The sequence below is a fragment of the Gambusia affinis genome, linkage group LG18 (genome assembly GCF_019740435.1).
Source record: "Gambusia affinis linkage group LG18, SWU_Gaff_1.0, whole genome shotgun sequence".
In the NCBI taxonomy this organism is placed as follows: Eukaryota; Metazoa; Chordata; class Actinopteri; order Cyprinodontiformes; family Poeciliidae; genus Gambusia; species Gambusia affinis.
In genome coordinates this window covers 439,457-460,432 of record NC_057885.1, presented here as the reverse complement: position 1 = coordinate 460,432, position 20,976 = coordinate 439,457, and the positions used below count along the sequence as shown (strand labels likewise).

General features: G+C 42.8%; 2 protein-coding genes across 2 annotated transcripts in view; both read left to right on the top strand.

Annotated features, from left to right (window-relative positions):
- zbtb4 (zinc finger and BTB domain containing 4) overlaps positions 1 to 13,744 on the top strand; it is a 30,588-nt gene extending 16,844 nt beyond the window's left edge. Inside the window, exon 2 of the mRNA XM_044098396.1 lies at positions 3,750 to 13,744. Coding sequence (XP_043954331.1) covers positions 3,766 to 9,165 — 5,400 coding nt within the window. The 5' untranslated portion in view covers positions 3,750 to 3,765 and the 3' untranslated portion in view covers positions 9,166 to 13,744. The remainder of the gene's footprint in view (positions 1 to 3,749) is intronic.
- A 1,863-nt stretch (positions 13,745 to 15,607) lies between these two features.
- Positions 15,608 to 20,976, top strand: shbg (sex hormone-binding globulin). The gene is made up of 9 exons (XM_044098397.1): positions 15,608 to 15,626; positions 15,905 to 16,212; positions 17,355 to 17,452; positions 17,572 to 17,761; positions 17,833 to 17,994; positions 19,238 to 19,394; positions 19,570 to 19,706; positions 19,788 to 19,983; positions 20,151 to 20,976. Exons 1-9 carry the CDS (start codon positions 15,623 to 15,625, stop codon positions 20,282 to 20,284), a joined length of 1,386 nt encoding a protein of 461 aa, XP_043954332.1. The 5' UTR covers positions 15,608 to 15,622; the 3' UTR covers positions 20,285 to 20,976.

Here is a 20,976-nt window from a genome sequence, read left to right as displayed (position 1 = left end):
AGCAGCCAAGAGGTTTTTGGTAACTCTGGAGGAGCTGCAGAGGTACACAGCCCAAGTAGGAGAGTCTGTCAATAGAACCACTAAGAGTTGTTTCACAAATCTGTTCTTAATGGATGAGAAACCATCATTTAAAGAAGCTATAAGATCCTGTTACCAATATCTGAAAGTTTTAACATGCACCATTTTATGTGCAGTGTTAAACTCTGAACACACCAAACACACACACACACACATTATCATGTCCAGTTCACACATTACCATGTCCAGTTCAAAGTCCAACAGGCATCGTCAAGGCACGAATGTCATAAATTTTTAATAAATTTCAATAAATAAATTTCACATTTCAGTAACAACTCAGTTTAAAGTGCTTCACATGTGGAAAAACAAGTCAATTAACAAACAAAAGAAACAAGAAAAGAAAAACTGCATTACATTGGCACAATAAAGAGAATTTTGCCGTCTTGTGGAAGTTTGTTTCATTAAATGAAGCTGAAGAGGGAGATATGAGTTGTTACATTCAAACATAAAGATGAGAAATGTTGAGGTTGTGGAATCGTCTCATTTATATGCCAGAACAACAACTGACCAAGAAGATTTTTAATTAGGATCAAGCTTATAGTTATTTTTACAGATGTTCATTTTCGTTCCCTCAGTGATTTAAATAATATTTCTAGAAATACATCTAACCTGTGATTTAATTAAAGCTAAACAATAAATGTTCAAGATATAAAAAGATTGGGTTACATTTAGGAATTTATATTCAGATTGAGGTTGTGTGTCAAACTGAAATGTTTGTAAAGTTAAATATGAAAAGGAGACAAAGGTGCTCAATTATGAACATGTTTTCTGCGATTGAAGTGGGAAGAAAAACATTTATGGGAGCTTTGTGAGGATGAGTTTCATTTCATATTTCTTTGTGTTGTGATTTTGGAAATAATTCGTTTTTCAAGATGCCACAGAAAAACCCTGATCTGCTCTGCTTGTCCAAAGCACAAATGTTAAGTTGGCTCTTTAATAAAGAGACTTTTGTCTTAGCAACATTTATTGAACAAGCTTGGCAACGAAGATAAAGATTAATTTATAGTTTATATTCATAAACAATTGCAATTATTAATTTTTTGTAAATGTCCTGCAATGTTTGTGTTGCTTGTTCAGTGGCCTTCTTGATCCCATTTTAGATGTATATAATGCAAAGTGTCTCGTAAGTCTGATAGCCAGAGTCATTTATTGGCAAAAGGGAATTTTATTTTGTTTATTTATTTATTCATTTTTTGCCAAAATCACTTTAGGCAAAAAATGTCTTAGGTCATCATTTTAGGGCATTGACAATAAATTATATTTATTTCTCTGGTTACGCCACTTCCCACAAAATAACAATCAGTCTGGACAATATTCGTCAGCAATGCTTCTCCTGACATTTCCAGACTCACGTTAAAAAGTTTTTCTTTAACTAACATAACATAACATGAATGCTAGTTTGTATAAATGATAAGTACAAAAAGACTTACTGGTTCTGTGTCAAAGTCCAGGTTTTGTTGTTTGCGCAGTGGGGAACCTCCTGCATTTCTCTGATTTGCACTAAATTTGTCTCTAACACAGAATCCGTTCATCCAATCTGACTGACCTTAAGCTGTTCTGCAAAGTGGAATGAGTAATGTTATCAGAGTCTAGATGTCCAGAGCTGGTAGAGACACCCCCTAACCCCCACCCCCGAAATATTTGCAACGGTAACTGCAGCATGACATGCGTGCAATGCAAGCATCGACTCAGAAAACTGAATACGAATCGATACCGCGTTTTTCAGATTTAGCAGATAGAAGTGGCAAAGATTTTTATTACGAAAAAAACAAAACATAAATCCATGTAGCTGCGATTCTCTGTTTTGTTCTATCCCACAAAAAATAGCAGTGAAGTTTGTCTGAGAGCACGTAACAAAGTTCAAGGCTCATAGGTACTGGTGGAAATTTCTGTGCATGTAGGGAGCGTGTAGTGTTTGCCTGGGCTCCTGTCTGTCTGACGGTGAGCGCCGAGTCTGACTGTTCCTGTTTCAATGCCCCAGGTCTCCTGTTCTCTCGCTAACCCTCGGCTCCTTCTCTTTCTGTCACCATTGCACTCTCCCTCATCCTCACCCTGTCTCTCCCCACAGCTCGGCGTTCTCTCTCTCTCTCTTTCTCTCTCTCTCTCTTTCTTTCTCTCCTCTCTCCTCTGCAATAACAGTGCTGACCTAGTTTCTGCCTGTTCAGGGCTGCCTGTGGAATTTTACAGCGGCCTGCCTTCCTGGCAGCTTGGCTGCTTCAAAATGAAGGCAGAAAAGCATGACTGTGGATTTTTATTCTGGTCGCATCATTATGGGCCTTATATTGTCTGTTTTCTCCCCGATCTGCTCGCCCAGAAGTATGCACCCTTTTCAAACAACAATAGCAGACTGACATGTCTTCTGTGTTCGTCTGCAGCTTCCTTTTGGGGAATGGCAGCCAAAACTGTTTCCACCAGCACAGCGTTTGGATAAGAAAAGAGATCACAGCAGACTGGTGTAGATTTAGAAAATACTAGCTATCTCCACCTTCGCAGATAAATACTTAGGATCATGCTTAGCACAATTAAGCAACCGCTAACAAGAAATGCGCTTAAACAAACATGGAGCAGAGCTATTTTTGTGAACGTTAATGTCCCAGATCTAAGTCAGCGTACTATTCTGGGGGAATCTTGATTAAATCTAACCATCTTCCAATTAGGCACGGGGAATGTTGTGTCACAGCCGGAGAAAGATGGATCTCTGGAATGCGTTTCTGAAAGCTCGGCTTTGGCACGCTGAAATCTAAACCAGCACTGCCGCACATTCATTCCTTCCCCCTACCCCTCTGCCTCTTTTCACTCACCAATCCCGGCTGAGCAGTTGGAGTTCAGTATTCATGGACCATTTTGTTTGCCTTCCATAAAAAAAAAAAAAAAAGAAAAAAAAAGCTTCATCGGGGTCGGGACTGCTTGTGCAAAAGACTCGATTTTGTAGGTGTTTTTTACGCGGTCTTAAAAAGTCCGGTGTAAAAAAAAGTGTGGAATTTGATTCGATTGTTTTCCAAGTTTGGACAAATATAATTGAAGATATACTGTATGTATAATGGGTGAGGCGAGCAGGCAGTATGAAAACATTTTTCCAGATTTTGTTGGTCGATAAATCCTCACGTTCCTCCCTCCTCTCTTTTCCACACAGAGAGGGTTTTCAGCACCCTCTGTGACCTTTAGCATCTTGGTCACTTTAATTTGTGGCAGGTGGGGGAAAACTCCTTCCAGCAGGTTGACTATTACATTAGCATACAAAACAACTTCTGCATTTCAAACAGTCCTATGAGATACTAATATTGTGAGCACTGAAAAAAGAGTGATGAAAGTTTAACTTTCATTTTTTTTTCAACAAAAGAATAAAGAATATTTAGCGTGGACAATACTGTGGGAAATCTTTGCAAAGTAAGATAGCCTAGATGCCTTCAGCATTGTGAAATTGACCCCCTTTTTTTGCCAAATCTGTTGTTTTATGAATTGGGAAATTTTGATGTAAATGTTTTGTTTTCAATAATTTAGAATATTGAAAGGCTATAGGAAAAATACATTTTACTGTGTAAAAGTAAAGAATTTTTAAATAGACAATTAGCCTAGACCCTAACTTCGTTGTTATGCTTCTTGCTGATGCAAAAGTCGATATGGTTTATGTATTTTAATATTAGTTTCTCTTTGGGATTTTTTTTTTTCAGATTTCGGGGACTGGTCATGGTGTCCAGTGCGAAGGTATGGGACCCCCCCCATGCGGGTCTTACTCAGCCACATCTGAGAGAACAACGTCTGGCTCCGGGCCTCGCTCCCCTCTGCAAGCCCTCATGCGCTGCTGCTAAGGACACTGCACTTCACCAAAGTCGGCAATTGTCACCTTTGTCTTCCCCACCTCCACCGTTGGTGACCCTCAGTACCCGTCACCCAGTTCAACATTCACCTGTCAGTTTGTACAGTGTGAGCAAGACTGAACCACTAATTAAACCTGCCCACAGTCTTGGTGTGGTCTCTCAGTCTGTGGAAGAGGAAGCCGAGCAGCTGAACATGAAGGGGAAACGACTCGGATATCGCGTAGAGGCCACGCTGGACGACAAGCTGGAGGACATGGGTGATGGACCTAAAAATGCAAAAATCACCCTAAGCTTCCCGCTTAGTGCCGCGCCACTCCCAACATCGCTGACCTCACCGGACCACTGTCACAGCTCTTCCTCATCCTCACCTTCCCCTCACCGGCGGCGTCTGTCCTCCAAGAGCTCAGACAAGGGGTCGCTGTGGAAGCTGGACGCCACCATGGATGTAAAGCACAGACCCTTTAAGCCCCCAAGACATGACAGCTCTCCGTCCTCCTCGCCTTCCTCCTCCTCCTCTCCCATGGCTTCCTTTATCAGGAAGGATCTGAAATCCCCTCCGCCTCTTAAGTGCTCCAAACTCAGTTCAGACTCTCAAATTCACAGGTCACCCCCAAGAGCTTCCAGTGGATCTTTAGGAGGCTGTTTTAGTGGAGATGGGTGGGATGAAAGGCACAGAGTGGCCAATGGAACGGCCTCGCCCTCTCAGACGGCTCAGATCCTCTTCAGTCTGGGCACGTCAGCCTATCAGAGAGGTGTGGATGCAGAGAGGAGAGAGAAACTGACAGGGAGGCCAGTCGGAAAAACAGGGAGTCCCCACAGACCAAGTCTTCATCCACCAACCATCCACCTCCCTCCACCCTTACCTCCACCGCCTCCCCCACCTTCCGAAGGTCTTACCGCACCCCCTCACTCGTCCTCCTACCCCCCTCCCGACAGCATGAAGCCAGAGTTGATTTGTGGCGTGTGCCATCGGCTGTTCAGCTCAGCCTCCTCCCTCACGGTCCACATGCGGCTGCATCGTGGCAGCCGCGCCCTAAGCTGCCGCTACTGTGGCAAAGTCTTCATCCACAGCAAGAGACTGCAATCCCACGAGGGCTCCTGCAGGGTGCCAGGCCTGCGTCCTCCATCGCTGACCGTACAGCCAAAGGAGGAGCCACTGGAGGACGGTGAGGTGAGAGTGGAAGGGGGAGTGATTGTGGGACAGTCAGACATCAGCAAAGGACGGCCGGGGAAGAAAGTGCGGAGCCTCCTGGCACGTATCCAAGCTGGTGATGCAGCAGCCACAGAGCTGCTGGCAGGTGATGAGAACCATTTTGTGAAGGTGGTGGATGGCAACGTCATCTACTTCTGCTCTGTGTGCGAACGTTCCTACATGACCCTATCCAGCCTGAAGCGTCATTCTAACGTTCACTCATGGCGGCGTAAATATCCCTGCCATTACTGCGACAAGGTCTTTGCCCTGGCTGAGTACCGCACAAAGCACGAGGTGTGGCACACGGGAGAGCGCCGCTACCAGTGTATCTTCTGCTGGGACGCCTTCGCCACCTACTACAATCTCAAGACACACCAGAAGACAATTCATGGGATTAATCCGAGCCTGATCTCCAGTGAAAAGACAGCTAATGGGGGTTATAAACAGAAAGCAAATGCCCTCAAGCTCTACCGCCTTCTCCCCATGCGCTCCCAGAAGAGACCCTACAAGACCTATAGTGACAGCTTACATAATGGCCTTCTACTTCCACCAGCTGATGCCCCCTCCCTCTCCATGACTGGCCTTGGCTGTGCTCTGGGCCCCGGGGACCTGCAGAGCATCATTGCAGGAGCCCCCCCTCAGAGTCTAAAGCCTGATCCAGATGCTTTCCCTGATGGCTTCCCAATCTCTCTTGCTGCTGAGCACAGAGACCTATCTGAGCTTGCGCGTGAGCCCCAAATTAGAACAGATGAAAGTGAGGCCCTACAGTTAGAGCAGGAGAGGGGCAGTTTCAAAATATCCAGTAGCAGTAAACTCAAAACCTTTAAAGCAGGTAGAGGCACAGAAGCAGGGATGCCCTCTGTTATAACATATGGACATACTAAACCCTCTGTAATAGTTCATGGAGCAGCTGTGTCATCCTCAGTCATTGTTCATAGCAATCAGGTTACTTCTGGAAGTGAGAAAAGCCCAGTAACGAGCCCATCCCCCGAAACAAGTAGCAGTCAGATTTTAATAAAAGGCAGCCCTAAAGCAATCAAAAAGCAAAGGGATAATACAGATAATCACAGAAAGAGGTCCAGAGACGGTTCAGACGCAACAGACGAGTGCTCAAAAGGCAGACACGACACTGAGATAGGCAGAGCATTTCACAAATCCCGCAAGTCCCACAATAAGAGTACAATCGCAGCCACAAAGGAGGTGTCAGCATCTGGAGGCCCACAGGCCAAAGAATCAGGGCCACTGTGTCAGATAACTGTGCGCATCGGCGAGGAGGCCATAGTGAAGCGCAGCATCTCTGAGACAGACCTTAAAAGAGACAAGAGCATTTCTCCTCCAAAACTCAAACGCAGCGAAACGTCATCCATTAAGGAGCCACGGCAAACCCACTCACACCACCATCACCACAAACACCGCCCGCTAAGTAGAGCCAGCCTGGAAGAAGATGGGGATAAGGAAGCAGGGGAAGATGAGGAGGAAATGGAGGACCAAGAGAGCAGGAATGAAAGGTCCAAGTCACCTGATGAGGTGAGGGAGTACTTCTTTCGTAAGGGGGTGCGGGAACAGGACAGTGACAATGACATAGAGGATAATTTATGGCGACCTTACTACTCCTACAAGCCTAAGAAAAAGGCTCAGGCACATCTACAGAGAGTGAAGAACTGGCAACGGAAACTCAAGTACAAGCGCTCCATCCGACTCAAGAGGAGGGCAGAGAGGCTGAAGAGGCTTCTGAATAAACAAACGGAGAAATCACAAGATGAGGAGGAGGACAGGACAACTGAGGAGGCTGAGAAACTGTCTAAACCTAACAAGGATGTTAAAGAGGAAAGAAAGAAGGATAATCTCTCTTCCCCTTTAAAGGAGAAAAAACAGGATGTAGAGGAACAGGTTAAAGAGCCCTGTCATGAGGTTTCCACCCCCCCTGTGTGCTCTCCAAAGCCCCCTCTGTCTACCTCAGTGACTCCCACAGGAATAAAGAGGAGGCCTTGGACTAATGGGAATGCAGCAGAGTGTGGCACATGTGGCCGCTGGTTCTCAAGCCCCAGGAAGCGAGACAAACACGAGCTCAGCCATCTGCTAGAGTTTGTATGCCTCTTCTGTCGGGCCACTTTCCCCTCAAGGGAAAAGTTGGAAGACCACCAGAAAGCCCAGCATCCTAAACCCACTGAGGCATCCTCTGTGACCACTAAATGTGGTGAACAAGCGGCAGGCGTTGGGATCAAATCCATGCCTGAAATCTCAAAGTTCAATGAAGATAAAGGGGGGCCGCTTGGACTAGGAGGCAGCAGTTCTAGTCCAAGTCGTCTAAGCAGAAGAGCCTTATCGAGACACACCTGTCCGCAGTGTCATAAGGTGTGCAAGACATCATCAGCGCTAACTCGCCATATCCGACGTCATGACTTAAGTAGTTCTCCAGAAAGAGAAAAAGAAGATAACAACTCAGAGGCAACACCCCCTGAACGAGTTGCTGAACCTCTTTGCACAGATCCAGAGATTGATAAAGGACAGACTCCCAGTGCTCTTTCTGTTTCAGTTATCAGCTATTCACCTCCAGAGGTACCAAGTGGCAGCGACTGTTTGGCATCACAGCGGCGTGATGATCATCCAAGTGACGTTACAAGCAAACACCTGAAATCAAACTCAAGTGAAGGACCTGAACTGACACAGCATGCACTTACTGCTCCAGACAAAGAGCCCATACCACAAACTCCATCAGAAAGTCCAGTTCACCTCACACCCACCAAACCTGAGGTCCCACCTGTTGCACCCTCGTCACTCCAGAGTGTGCTCGTCATGAACGGGCCTGACTGTCTTGACTATCGCATGCCAATTAAGAAAAGTCTGGACAGTCAGATCCACAGAAAAGCCAGCCCTTTGCACTTTGTGACTTCCAACAACACCTCTCCGAATGTGCCCATGACATCACAGACCAGAATAACCACTGCTGCTCCTCCTGTTTCCATGACAACAGCTCCCAACTCTGAAGGGGGATTCGCAAGACGGGATGGGGTCATTATTGACAGAGAGAGGCAGAGCGGCACCAGTACAATTTTACACACGGGCTACAAAGAACCGCCTCTGCTCCAAGATCGCAGAGTCCAGTCCCTGTCCCGGAGTCCGTCTCCCGACGAAGCACAAGACCTGACCATGTCCTCTATTTTAGCTCGGGAGAGGGAGATTGAAAGGCAAAGAGAGGCAGAGCTGGAGCTGGAGAAACAGAGGGAACGGAGGAGGAACATGGAAATTGAGAAAGAGAAAATCTCCAGGATTGCTCATTCTCCACAGGAGCAAACTGCTCTCATTGTCCCTAAAGAAGAGCCTCTGAGCCCTGTAGCATCACCCCAACATATGTCTACCCAAACCACTATAAATGGACCCTGTTTGCGCAGGCACACTCCTAAGTCCCCCTGCCGGCCCCCTTCAACTACTGGACTGAAGGCTCAGGCGAGCCGGCAGGTTCACTCAAGTTCACAAGGACTCGACAGGCTGACGCTGCCCACCGGAGCAGCTGGTGCTGCTGAACGCCCCTCTGCACACGCTCTGCTTCTTCCCAGAGCCTCCCAGCCGCCTCAGCCGGACCATCAGGACACTTTCTCTTCCAGAGATTCACAGCAGGGGGACACGACCCCAGCTGACTACCCCACCCAGGATTATCCCCTTCCCCTCATTGTGCCAGACAGCTACAGATCGGTTAAGAAGCAGGAGGAAAACCTCCTCATGTCTACTTATCCTCCTGGAGCACTGCCCTTTGGCCCACTGGGGAAGGTCATCATACCTGACGGGGGCGACCTCAGCAAGCTGCCGTTCTACCCGGACCCTTACCAGCTGCTTTACGGGCCCCAGCTATTAGCCTACCCCTATAACTTGGCCGCACTTCCTGTGGCTCTGAACATGATGGCGCCAGGAGGGGATAAGGTGGAGCCTCTGCCGTTCCTCCCCACCATCTTCAACTACGCAGCCACTGCTGGACCTTACATGGGTGCAGCACCTCACCCGCTCGTGGCAAACCCCGGCCTCTACAGCAGCGGCGGCAGTGGCAAAAAGCAGCGAGATGGCAGCGGCAGTAAACAGTAGGACACAGCTGCACTGTAAGGAGTATAACTCAAACAGGACAACCTTGTCTGCTCTGGCTGGGAGGGGAAGGGGGACCATGCTGACTGGCTCACTTTATTCTGCAGAGATCAGAGCTAGGCATTACAGAAGTTTGTGTGAAGGGGCGGGGACGGAGTAAAGACACAGGGTGGAGAGGCCGATGTTAAAGTGACGTATCACTTCTCCGCCTTTTTTTTTTTTTTTACTCCTGCTCCTCTCCCTCTCCTGTTCTCTTGTAGTGTGCTGTTGTTCTGGAGCTTGATTCATTTTTCCTCTCTGACTCGTTATTATATCTACAATATAAAAATACAAACTGCGAACAGGGTGTTTGTTGCTCGGAGAATTAGTCCAGTCTACTTCCCTTTATAGTCGCCACACAACGAGGATCTTCAGGGAAGGCGTTGTATGGGTCCGGATAGGGCATGAAACGACACAGTCGGAGCGTATTTTTGTACGAGGGCGTGGGAACGCAGGGTTGCCCTGCTGTCATACTGTCCAAGAAAGCTGTATTCAAGCACGTACATGCATATATACGTAGGGCAGTTTGTGCATGCAGTGTTTGGCTGAAGCAGGTATGAGTGCGCGTGTATTTCTGAGTACTTGTGGATGAGTGAATCTAGACCATTCCATGTGAGATTCTCGCAGCATTCCCACTCTCGTTGGAATAGCTCCTGTAGGTCAGTGTGTAGAAGTGCTTTTAGAGGCGATTCCTCATATCCAAATCGTTAGGAAGTCAAAATTATGGCTGGATGGGAGTGGATGACAGTGAGCTTCTTAAAGAGATAGTTTGGGATTTTTTTTCAAAGAGGGCTCTGTTAAAATGTTATGAGCACTTAATATCTTATCTACATTAGATATCTCTCGAGGTATCTGCATCTTGTAAAAATGAGGACTATCTGAACCCAGAAGCTGAAGATAACGCAGTAATTTGTAGAGGAGCCACGACAGAAGAGATTTTTCTGTCTTATAAGAACTTCAGTTTAAATAATGACAGCATTACGCATTATGCAAACTCTTTTTTTTTTTTTTTATGAATCTTTATCTCTGTGACTCTCTAAACCTTTCAGGGAAATTTCTTTTCCAGGTCTCACTACTTGATTATTACTCTGAATAATCAAGTAATGATTATTAATCTATTGATCTAGTTTAATGCCGCTCTCTTTGCTATTTTTACATGTCAGAAAAGTTAACAGTTTTGTCAAATTTTCCCTTCTTTATCCAGTTAATTTCTAAATCAAAATGCAATGAAGCAAATTGTGCTCTCCTGAAATCAGATAAAACAAAGTAGACACTGTTAACTGGAATATTATTTATTAATAATAAGAACTAAAACAAAATGTGTTAATTTTTATCAGGTCCTATTAGGGGAGTTGAGGTAAATTTGGTTTGGCTAAGCGCTTCATTAGCTTCAGTGATGTTTTAAATGTAATTTTTATGCTTTCGACAATCATCTGCTTTTTGTCTAAAAACTATACAGCTTTCATGAAGTGAATTATTTCAGTGCGTCTTAATGATTCTGTTTTTTACCTGCAGACGCTCTCCGTATTGCAACCATTCACTTTAACTGGAGCAGAAAAGTGTCTTAAAACTATCATCCTTCTCTGTTTTTCACTTTTGCCTTTTTTGCTCAGTTCATTCACAACATTTACACACCAACAAAAACCAGACGCAGCAATTACCAGTACCAGTCATGCGCACGAATTATGCTGTTTTTACATGACGGACCTGAAAGTGAGCAGAGCTGCCACTGAGGCCTTTAAAAGGGCTCCAGTCAAGGGTGAACAAATCATTCTGTTTAAGGGGAAAACGTTGTATATTTCGTGCTTTAGTCACATCTGCATTGTTTATTATTCATCGCTTCTGATAAGATACAGGCGAAATGGAGATTGTGCGACATCCGTGCTACAAAATAGAAAAGTGGGGCCGCGTAAACATCTGTAATTTGGCATTTTCCAAAAGTGCAAACAATTTACTTTGACTGGAAACGCTTCACACGTTTAGTTCTTGGAACACGTTTCACACAGGAAGAGAATTGGTGACGAACTTTTTCCTACCTACATTTCCTGTGCGAATAATCATCATCTTCTCTGTTGCCAATCGCCAAATGCATGTGTGATGATCATTTGATTAATAGTCCTCACAAAAACCACAGTCACTTTTCTGAGACTGTAGATGTTTTAGAAGTCCACAGAACCTCTAGATCTAGGCATTAACTTCAGCCTTTGGGATTAACTAATCTGGATTAATACTAGATGATGAAAATGAGAGAGTTATCTGCTCTATAAGATAAAAAAAAAAAGTGCTCATGTCGTTTTAGGAGAACCTCGTTAAAAAATCCTGATCATTCCTTTTAGGTGTCAACAAACCTGATGACTTTGTGACAAGTTGGCACTGTAGGATCTGTATAGCATTTACAATAGTTTATATTTTATGTGCACAAAATAGACAAGTAGTGGTCACTTAAAGGAGACATATGTAGCTGCTTTGGAAATGTAGCTGGCCACTGGGTAAAAAATAATAATTAAAGGCTGGTAGACCATTGCACTTCCATTTTTCATCTCATTTCTTTGAAATAGGTATTAAAAAGGAAAAGAATAAAGACCAGTCAGCCTTTGTATTGTGTAGTTTTTTGTTTTTTTTTTCCCTCTTGCTTGAAAGAGGAAAAGGCCCAATCTTTGCAACCAGGAAGGATTTAGGGTATTGTCTTATTTCTTTATAGGAAGACGGTTATATGTGGGAACAAAACTGTTGGGCTCTGAATCAGAAGGATCCGACAAGAAATGATTGCTGGGGAATAAAAAAAATAAAAAAAACCCTTAATACCGAGGGGTAGATTGGGAAAAGGTCTGCTCTATATCCTGTGTCATTTACTAAGAGGTAGGAAAAGGCTGAGCTTAGCAGCCAAAGGGACGGGCCAAAACTCTCCCGACGCCCTGCTGGGGCCTTTTTGTTACGTGTAAAGTTCTCGGTGTGTTGGTTTTGTTAAACTATGTTGTTTTTGTTGTTTAGCCCTCTTCCCAGATGGAAGTGGCTTCAGTGAACAGAGGGATGGGGGGGGCGGGAAGGGGAGTAAACTTAAAAACATGAATGTAAATTTAGTCACGAGGTTAATGAAGTACAGCTGCATTAATGGTAGAGTTGGTTTCAGTTCCTTTTTTTTTTTTTCTCTTTGTTTCAACACAAGTAACCTGTTGAAGAACCGTATAACGTCTGGTATGCATATATACAGTAGTCCTAGGAACATGTCAGTAAACTTGGGTTTGTTATCCACAAAGCATGAGCAACACTCGCTTCCTAACTGTTTATATCCTCAGCAAATTGGCTTTGTGTGCACAGGGTTTCTTTACGTTTTGTTACTTCTTATTTTCTGGATTTCTGTTAATCTTCCATATCCTTGTCAAACTTCAGGCTGCAGAAGAAAAATAGCCTCTTTCTTTTTTTTTTTAGAAGTTTGTATTATTTTTTTTCTCCATAGCCCCACCTCTGTCTTTGCGCACATTCGAGCTTGCTGCACCTCCTCTAAACGGACTACATGTACTTCTGTGTGTGTGTGCAAGTATGCCTCTGTTGGTTCTGACTAAAGGTGTTAAATAACACAATGTGGCCGACTGCAGGGGAGCGCCACAGATCCCCTCCGGTGTGGTTACAAGCCTTTTCAGTTTATGAGTTTGCGAGAGTGTGTGACTGTGCAAATATGAAAAACCAAAATAAATCTGCCTAAGCAGCGTATCCCTTGGCAGTTTATCGGCCACCTGTTTCTGTTTTTGTTTTTATTATTATTATTATCATTTCTTTTGGACTCTTCTGTGAGTTAAGTTTCATTGTAAAAAACAAAACAAAAAAAAAGAAAGAAAAAGAAAAAAATAACTAAATTAATAATAAAAAGCCTTGTTGTCTCCAGTACACTGTCTCAAGCCATTCCTGTAGATGGACACGTTTGTGTTTTTTGGCCCATTTCTTATGCCATAGTTTGCCATCATGGTTATGACAGACCAAAAGCATGCAAAATTGACGTATCGTGGTGACTGGACTGGAATCTGGTGGTAATATACAACTATTTACTGTATGTTTTAGTTCAAATGAATGTGCCTCCGCTTTGATATTTAAATAACTATATATAGTAAGACATGGATCTGCCAGATTTCAACTGCTAAGGTGCCTTGTTATGGCATAAGAAATTTAAACGGTAAACGAGAGTTTTCTTCATACGGTTTGGAGATAGAGTTCATGGCTTTTACTGCTATGAAGCTGTTCATAGATGTAGGAGTGTGGCTAAACTGTTTCAATATCGTGTACATGTCTAGGGTAATACTGTGCCATATAGAGCCCACAGAATATGTTAATGTTATTTTTAAAAGATGTTTTAATGTTGCCTGACGACTTTGTCTTTAGATTTGATACAAAGGCTTGTAGCCACAGCTCTCCCAAAGTCTGTAGTCTCCTTTTTCTGACATTCTTCTTGTCCTTCCTCCCTCCTCAACCTTGTTTTCTGTCTCCCTTTCCTTTCTCTTTGCTGCAATCAAACAAAATAAAGTATTAACCTGATGACCCAATAAAAAAAGAGCTTGTCTGGACTTGTTTTTTAACGGATTTTCTGCCATTAAATGCTAGTTTACAACTTTGTCATTTGACCTCGGAGTTTTCTAATGATTAATTTGTTTGTTTTTTTATTATGGAGTGATCTCTGTAATTATTAGCAGTCCTGGTAAGATGTGTAAAAAACCCCCTAAAAATAAATACAATTTTAATTGTACTAGCATAATCTTACTATAAAATCATAAAAAAAGTCTAAACATTATTTTTATGTACACTTATTCACCTCTACATTAAGATTTCTTTCTTTTTTATGGCACCACTTAACATTTTGTTGCATTTCTTTCTAGTTTCCTTTTTTAAATTAACCAGCGTATTTAGGAACTTTCTGTTTCTCAGGAAGTAAATAAAACCTGTCACAGAAGTTTGCTTCTCTTAGCCACTCTTCAAAATGGGAGTAAGACATTTTTTGCGCATATTGATTAGATAAGTTTAACGGAGACCTATTGTGCAAAATTTCCTTTTGCACATTTTTGTACATCTGCTTAGGTCTCTTCTGCTTCCAGGCTAAGCGCTAATAAGTTAATGTATTTTGGTGTCTGGAAAACGAGTCGTTTAAAAAACCTCCCATTTATGAAGTCACAGTTGGTTGGCCCCGCCCCTCACCTAGCAACCCAAGCCAAGCTCCACCCACTTCATTATCAGAAACATCTCATTAAGAAAGAGAAACCTTCAGAGCTGATTAACAAATCTTTCAATCTGAGACGTTCCTTAAAGGAAATTGTATTCATTTTGAGAGACTGCGCTTTCATTTCACCCGTCTGATCATTCTGAGGTGCTGACATGTTCATTGACACATCTATTTACCTTTAAGGAATAATGTAAGGATTTTAAATTGATTGCTGACTTTCGCAGGTAAATTACGGTATTTTAATATTTGTACCAATTGTTTTGAGAAATGCTCTCACTGCTTTGCAAACATGGAGGACGATTTGAGAAGTTCACCAAAGTGACTGTAGAACTGCGAAGAGCATATGAGGTAAAATTGTAAAGTATAGACATTGAGTTTGTTGTACTCAATGACCTCTATAAATACAGTAATGTTTAACTTAGCATAGCTTTCAATGGCTGTGCAAACACTGTGAAATGCTTTCGTGGGCATTTTTAGATAATGCCACCAATATTTGATATTTTGTGTTGGGGAAACTTTGAGTGAACTTTCACAATGAAAACATGACAAAGCCTTTTGACAGTCTCTTTCGTAAGCATGGTGACAGGGTTTTTTATTTCGATGACGAAGACGCTTTCATTGACATAAATACTTGCTTTGAAGGAATCAGTGATCAGTTTTGAGCAAGCGGCTTTCTTTTGCAGGTTATCACCCAGCTTTTACAGTTTACAGTAACTGCTTAGACAAATGTCATCAATGCAGATGTTAGTAGTGATGCACCAGAATGACAGAGAAAAACTAATATGTTCGATTCCTGGTGCATTTAAGGTCTTTAGTTTTATTTCTGTAAAAGCTGCACAGCAGTGTGACAATCAAAAAAGGTATTGTTTACACCAACGTTGTCACCTTCTGTTACTTTTATCGGCATCAGATCGGTTAAATGGTGTTATGCTTTAAAAACAACCAAGAGGAGGAAGAATTTCATGTTCAGCTTTGATTTGACATTTTCAGATCAGCTCCTAATCCTCAGCAGCTGAGTAGCAGATTGAGGCTGTTTGTGTGTCAGTTGCTCTTTTCCCAGTACTTCCCAGTTATCACAGGCTTCCTGGAAGGAGATGGTATCAAGGGGAATCCAGCAAGCAGAAAGGAGACAGCAGAGCGCTGTGGCTTGAAGTCTCGCATGCACACAGACAGACAAATCAGGAGCCAGCGGCGGGTGCATCAGGTTCCTGCGGCATGGGTAAACACACACCAGTGGCTGCACTGAGGTCGCTGACCCCGGCAAGCAGTTGGAGGCTCGATTTAGTTCCTTTAATCTCCATGAATTCAACACTTTTGTTGTTGTTGTTGTTGTTTTTTTTAATATATAATACACATCTAAATGTGGGTTTTGCTCCAAGGTTTTATCAGGAATACCAACATTTATTTTATTTGAACAGTTTTTCTTTTCTGTTTTTTTTCCTTATACACTGTGAGCTGCACTACTCCCACCCACCAACCTTTAAACTACCACATGAGTCGCGGCCGAAGCGCTTCCTCCAGAGGATCGATCACCTGCGCTGACCGCTCTCCGTTTGCCCTCTGGACCCCGTGACAGTGTGCCAACACTCACCTACGCTCCACTCACACACGCTGTGGCAATCTCGCCGCTATTTATCCCACGAGAAAGCTCCAGAGTGCCAAGACCACCCTGGGGCTTTAGAGAGTGCATGCTGGGAGGACTGGGAGGCAGAAGGATGGCAGTGTTTTGGAAAGCAGTGGCAGGTGGATTGCTCTTAGCTGTCTGCCTCACGGGATGGAGAGTTGATGGACAGGGGAACGGTAAAGTATGTAACGCTGTCGTTTGAGGATTATGTGTGTCCGAGGCTTGACGTCTTTAAATCTGTTCGCAAGTGTATTTTTCCCTGCAGTATGTGTTCGTTTTATTCACTGTTGAGTTACGTAAACGCTCGTAGATTTAAATTGAAAGTTAAAATTAAAGTTTGATGGTCAAAACATCCTGCGCAGGTGTTAGCATAAATTATAATGTTAAAAAGCCGGTCCATACGGGCCTGAAATACTTTAATTTACTATATACTACATCCTAGTTAAACAAAGCCAGACAATTGTTTACTTAGGACTTTGGTCAACAGTGCACTCAAAAAAGGCAACTTGTTCAATTTACATCAAAAAATGAGAAGAAAAAAAAACTATCAAGATATTGTATGATATTCTTATAGGTGCAAATGTAGAGATTTTTGACAAGCTTATGTGTATGTGTTTGTTCTTGACTTTAAAACCCCTTAACTGTCATGAGGACACGGGTAACCTGATGGACCCATTGACTCGAAGACAAGTCAGTGGGTCCATGAGGTCCATTAAGGGGCTGAACCTTCGTTTTTTGTTTTTTTTTACTAAACCAAGGCCAAATAATTTTAGCTGAAATACAGAGACATAGATAGATGCACATAGAAAGACTTTTAAATTTGAAAGTAGCATAATAATAATCGGTTTGGAAAAGTATTTATTATGTCTTCCAAACACAATTCCCTTTTTCTAAAAGATGCTAACACATTTTTATTCTTAAGAATAATTTTTCTTACCGACACCAAGAATAAATCATTTAATAAATCCAATCTCCAGATATTTTTATGCAAATATTTCTATTTGAAGTAATTAATCAAATGATTAGTTTGGTTTTGCTGTCTTTGTCGTCTTTCTTTTTGAGTTTCACTATTTCAATTCACCTGTGTGTATAAATGGCATCGACATTGATTCGGCACCGCATTACGGGGCATTATTAAGAAATCGCCCTTCCGTCTTTTGTTACGGAGTAATTATGTATTGGGTTTGATCGACGGGCTTTTAACCTCTGATCGATCAGCATATCTGATTGGAAAACACAATGAACATTGACGGTGCAGAAACAGAGCGAATGCATTAGTGTTAATTGAGCCAAGAGCCTTATCATCACGCCTGTGCCTTCTAGAAAAAGGTATCTGGGGATTCAATCATCTACCTCGGCCAGGAGAGAAACCCCTGGAGGCCGCTGATCCGCACCACAGCCAACCTCACCGAGATCCGCAGGTGAGCAGGACTCTGTCACGCTATTATGAGGAGATTTAAAACCCGTCCCTCAGACTCTTAAACACAACTATGACGTTTGAATTAGGCAGCCATGTTTCTCCTTTATCCGCATCGCGCAGCATCAAGTCCACCTTTCAGTTCCGGACCTTTGACCCCGAAGGAGCGATTTTCTACGGAGACACCAAAAATGGAGAGGACTGGTTTGTTTTGTCCCTGAAAGAAGGGTTCCCCCTCATGCAGATCAGCAAAGAAGATGTACAAGTCAGCGTGACAGGGGGTCCAAAGCTCAACGACGGGAAGTGGCACACGGTGAGCTTCCAGTAAGATACAGTAAGGTTTTCGATACGGGGATCAGTTCATGACTTTCTCTTTCGTCGAAGTTGGATGTGAGCAACCGGGGAAAGTTTGTCATTCTGGAGGTGGACGGCCTGCCTGGACTGGTGGTGGGAATGCACTCCAAACAGACAAAGGAGGTCATTTCCGGGCAACTTCGATTGGCCCTGGGTGGGATCCTGACCAGCAAGGACAAGTTGATTGTTGAGGTAGTTTATATTTATCGCCCTGAAACTATTCACTAGTCAAGAAAGCTTATTTCACCTGGTCATGGTTGGGGTTTTTTGGGGTTTTTTTTTACTGGAATTACTAGTCGGACTTATTTAATGTTCAAGCCTAAACAGTAGGGTCTTCACAAGCAATCATAAAAAGATTCCTGGACATTTCTTAATGTCTTTTGACTATTAAACAGTGTTTTCCAAATGTTTTGGAGTTCGAAGATGAGTCTCTATCTTTTCTTACAAATACATTCTGGAAACTGTTGCCTGAATTTGTATTCAACCCTTTTGGGTCAGTATTTTGTTGAGTTGGCTTTAGTTACAATTACACCCACAAGTCCTTTGGGTCATGTTTCTTCCAGCTTTAAACATGTAGAGACTGAAGTTTTTGTTAATTCCCTTTTGTAAGCTACTATAAGTTCTGTCAGCATCTGTTCTGAAGAAATGGAAGAGATTTTAAATTTTTATGTAGGTCGGGACTTTGGCTATTCTAACACATTAGTAAGCGTAGTGGAAACCATGCAAATAACTGTACAGGTACAATGCAATACTGCAGAAATGGTCAATATTTTTCACACTCATCTGAGGAATTAAAACTCATATAATATGTAGATTCATTACACTCAGAGTGAAAAATTTCAAGGCTTTATTTCTTGTAATTTTGATGATATTCGCTTGCAACACAAGATCAATATAAAAACGATATTTTGGACAGTTGTACCCATAAGAAGAATCTCCTCTGTTCTGGTAGATTTGCATTTGTGCCAGACTGATTCACTTGTTGGATCATAGATTAAACAGTGATCTGTTCAAGCCTGGGGATGTTTTTTTTTAAAAAACCAAAGTGCATTTAAAGTTCCCCAGGACTTCCTCTCTGATCTGTCCGCTCTTTAGTCTCCATGATTTTGGTCTGTTTGCTCAGCAAATAGACCTGGGAGGTTTTCACAGAACATTCGGATTCATACTGAGATTAAATTACACACCGATGGAGTCTATCTACTACTAGATGACTTCTGATGACTTCTGGAGTGTTTGCATTTCGGGTTTTTTAAGGGCTGTAGAATAAAGGGGATGAAATATAAATGCAGACCACACTTTTCAGAGTAAGCTAAAAATGAAGACCATGTTTTTGTTTTTGTTTTTTTTTTTACTTCTGAAGTTTTTACTGAAGTTTGTCGTAATGTGACAAAGGCACTGCGCTCCCCTGAAGGCCCTGTTGACTGTTTATCTACAGTTTGAGCCGCAGATGGACGGCTGCGTGCGCAAAGGCCACTGGCTAAACCTCAGCATGCCCTGGGAGGCGGACGCCGACGAGCTCTGGCTCTGCCATCAGAACATCCGACCTGGCAGCTTTTTCGCTGGCGAAGGATTCACCATTTTCAACACCTCAGGTGGTGACGCCGCACTGAATTATATAAGATGCAGATGAGCTTAAACACCCACTCATGTGCTGACATGCTCAGCTTAGTCTGGATATTTGCGCTCAACACCAGATGTTAGGTGGAAATATGTGCTGACAGTCAGTGACGATTGTGTCTGAAGTGTGATTTTCCCGCTTGTTTGTAGTTTTCCAAGCGATCAAAGATCTTGGCTTCAGAGTTGAATTTTGGGGGGACTTCACGCAGATGGAGGGAACCATTCTGAGCATGATGTCCTCACAAGGAGAGCTGCTGGCAGTCGTGGAAGCCAATAATAACACGAACGTGCGTGAATATATTTCTCAGTGATTTCTGAATATATCTGTAACAAAAATGGATTTCCGTGTCTCTGTTTCTGGGTTGCAGGAGATTCATTTCACCATCAGGAAGCAAAAACACATTCTGACAAACGCTATGAAGCAGCTGAGGATTACTTTTTTTGAGAATGTGGTGAAAGCGGTTACATTTTTAGATGAAGCAAATGCAGAGATGTATACTTATGATGCCCCCGAATATCTGACGGAGCTGAGAGAGGGGCGTCTCGCCATTGGAGGTCTTCTAGGTGTGTACTTTTATTTCTTTACATCCTTAAAGCCCTGTTTCACTCTTCACAAAGAGAGAACAGAGTAAAACAATCTGTGAGTCGGTGATGTTGAAGCCAGAAAAGGAGAAAAAAACAATTAACAGAAGTCCACTGTAAATGCGTTCTTTCCATTTTTCACTCCCCAGGTGGCGTTAAAGATATGGTTGGCTCCAATTTCCTCAGAGGCTGTCTGGAGAAGATCAAAATCCAACAGAAGGATTTGGACCTGGATTCAGCTATCAAAGACATGTCAGCTTCTTCACACAGCTGCCCGGTGTAGAAATCATCCATGGGGCTGCAGGAGGACAGGATGTTGGCTGTTAAGGACTTCAGGTGTCTGTAGTTCATAAAAATGAGATGATTGATAATCGCTTCCATAACAGTGTGATTAACCGCTAAAAAAAATAACTGATATGTCTAAATATGAATCAAAAATAACAGACAAAAAGTATGTAAATGAGAAACAATGTGCGGCTACGAAGAGATGCGCGATGTTTAAGAAGTTATGTATGTCATGTGGCACAACGAAAAGTGAAGAGCCAAAACAAAAAAGCAAATAAAAAAATTCTTAAATATAAAGTACGTCATAGTTTGATGTAAGCAATAACGCAAACATTTAAGAGGTCATAAGTAAAATTGATCTCATTGGGCATGATTTAGAAAAAGGAATAAAAAGTACAAAAGGTATCCAAAAGTGGTTCCTAGAGAAATTTACGTGCAGCAAATACTTTGCAGTTGCAAGAGCAATTCACAAATGATCTGTGCACGACTTCTTGCTGTTCTGTGTGTCATCCAGTCTCAGGAGCTGGTTGTTTTATAACCTGTCCACAACATTTTTCAGTATTTTTCCACTACACAACATTCAGAGCGCTGAGGTTTTATCATGCATAACTCCGTTCTCTCACCAATTAACTTTAATGTGCATCTAAATAATTATCATTTAAATCTTCAATAAATTTAAAAGGAATCAAG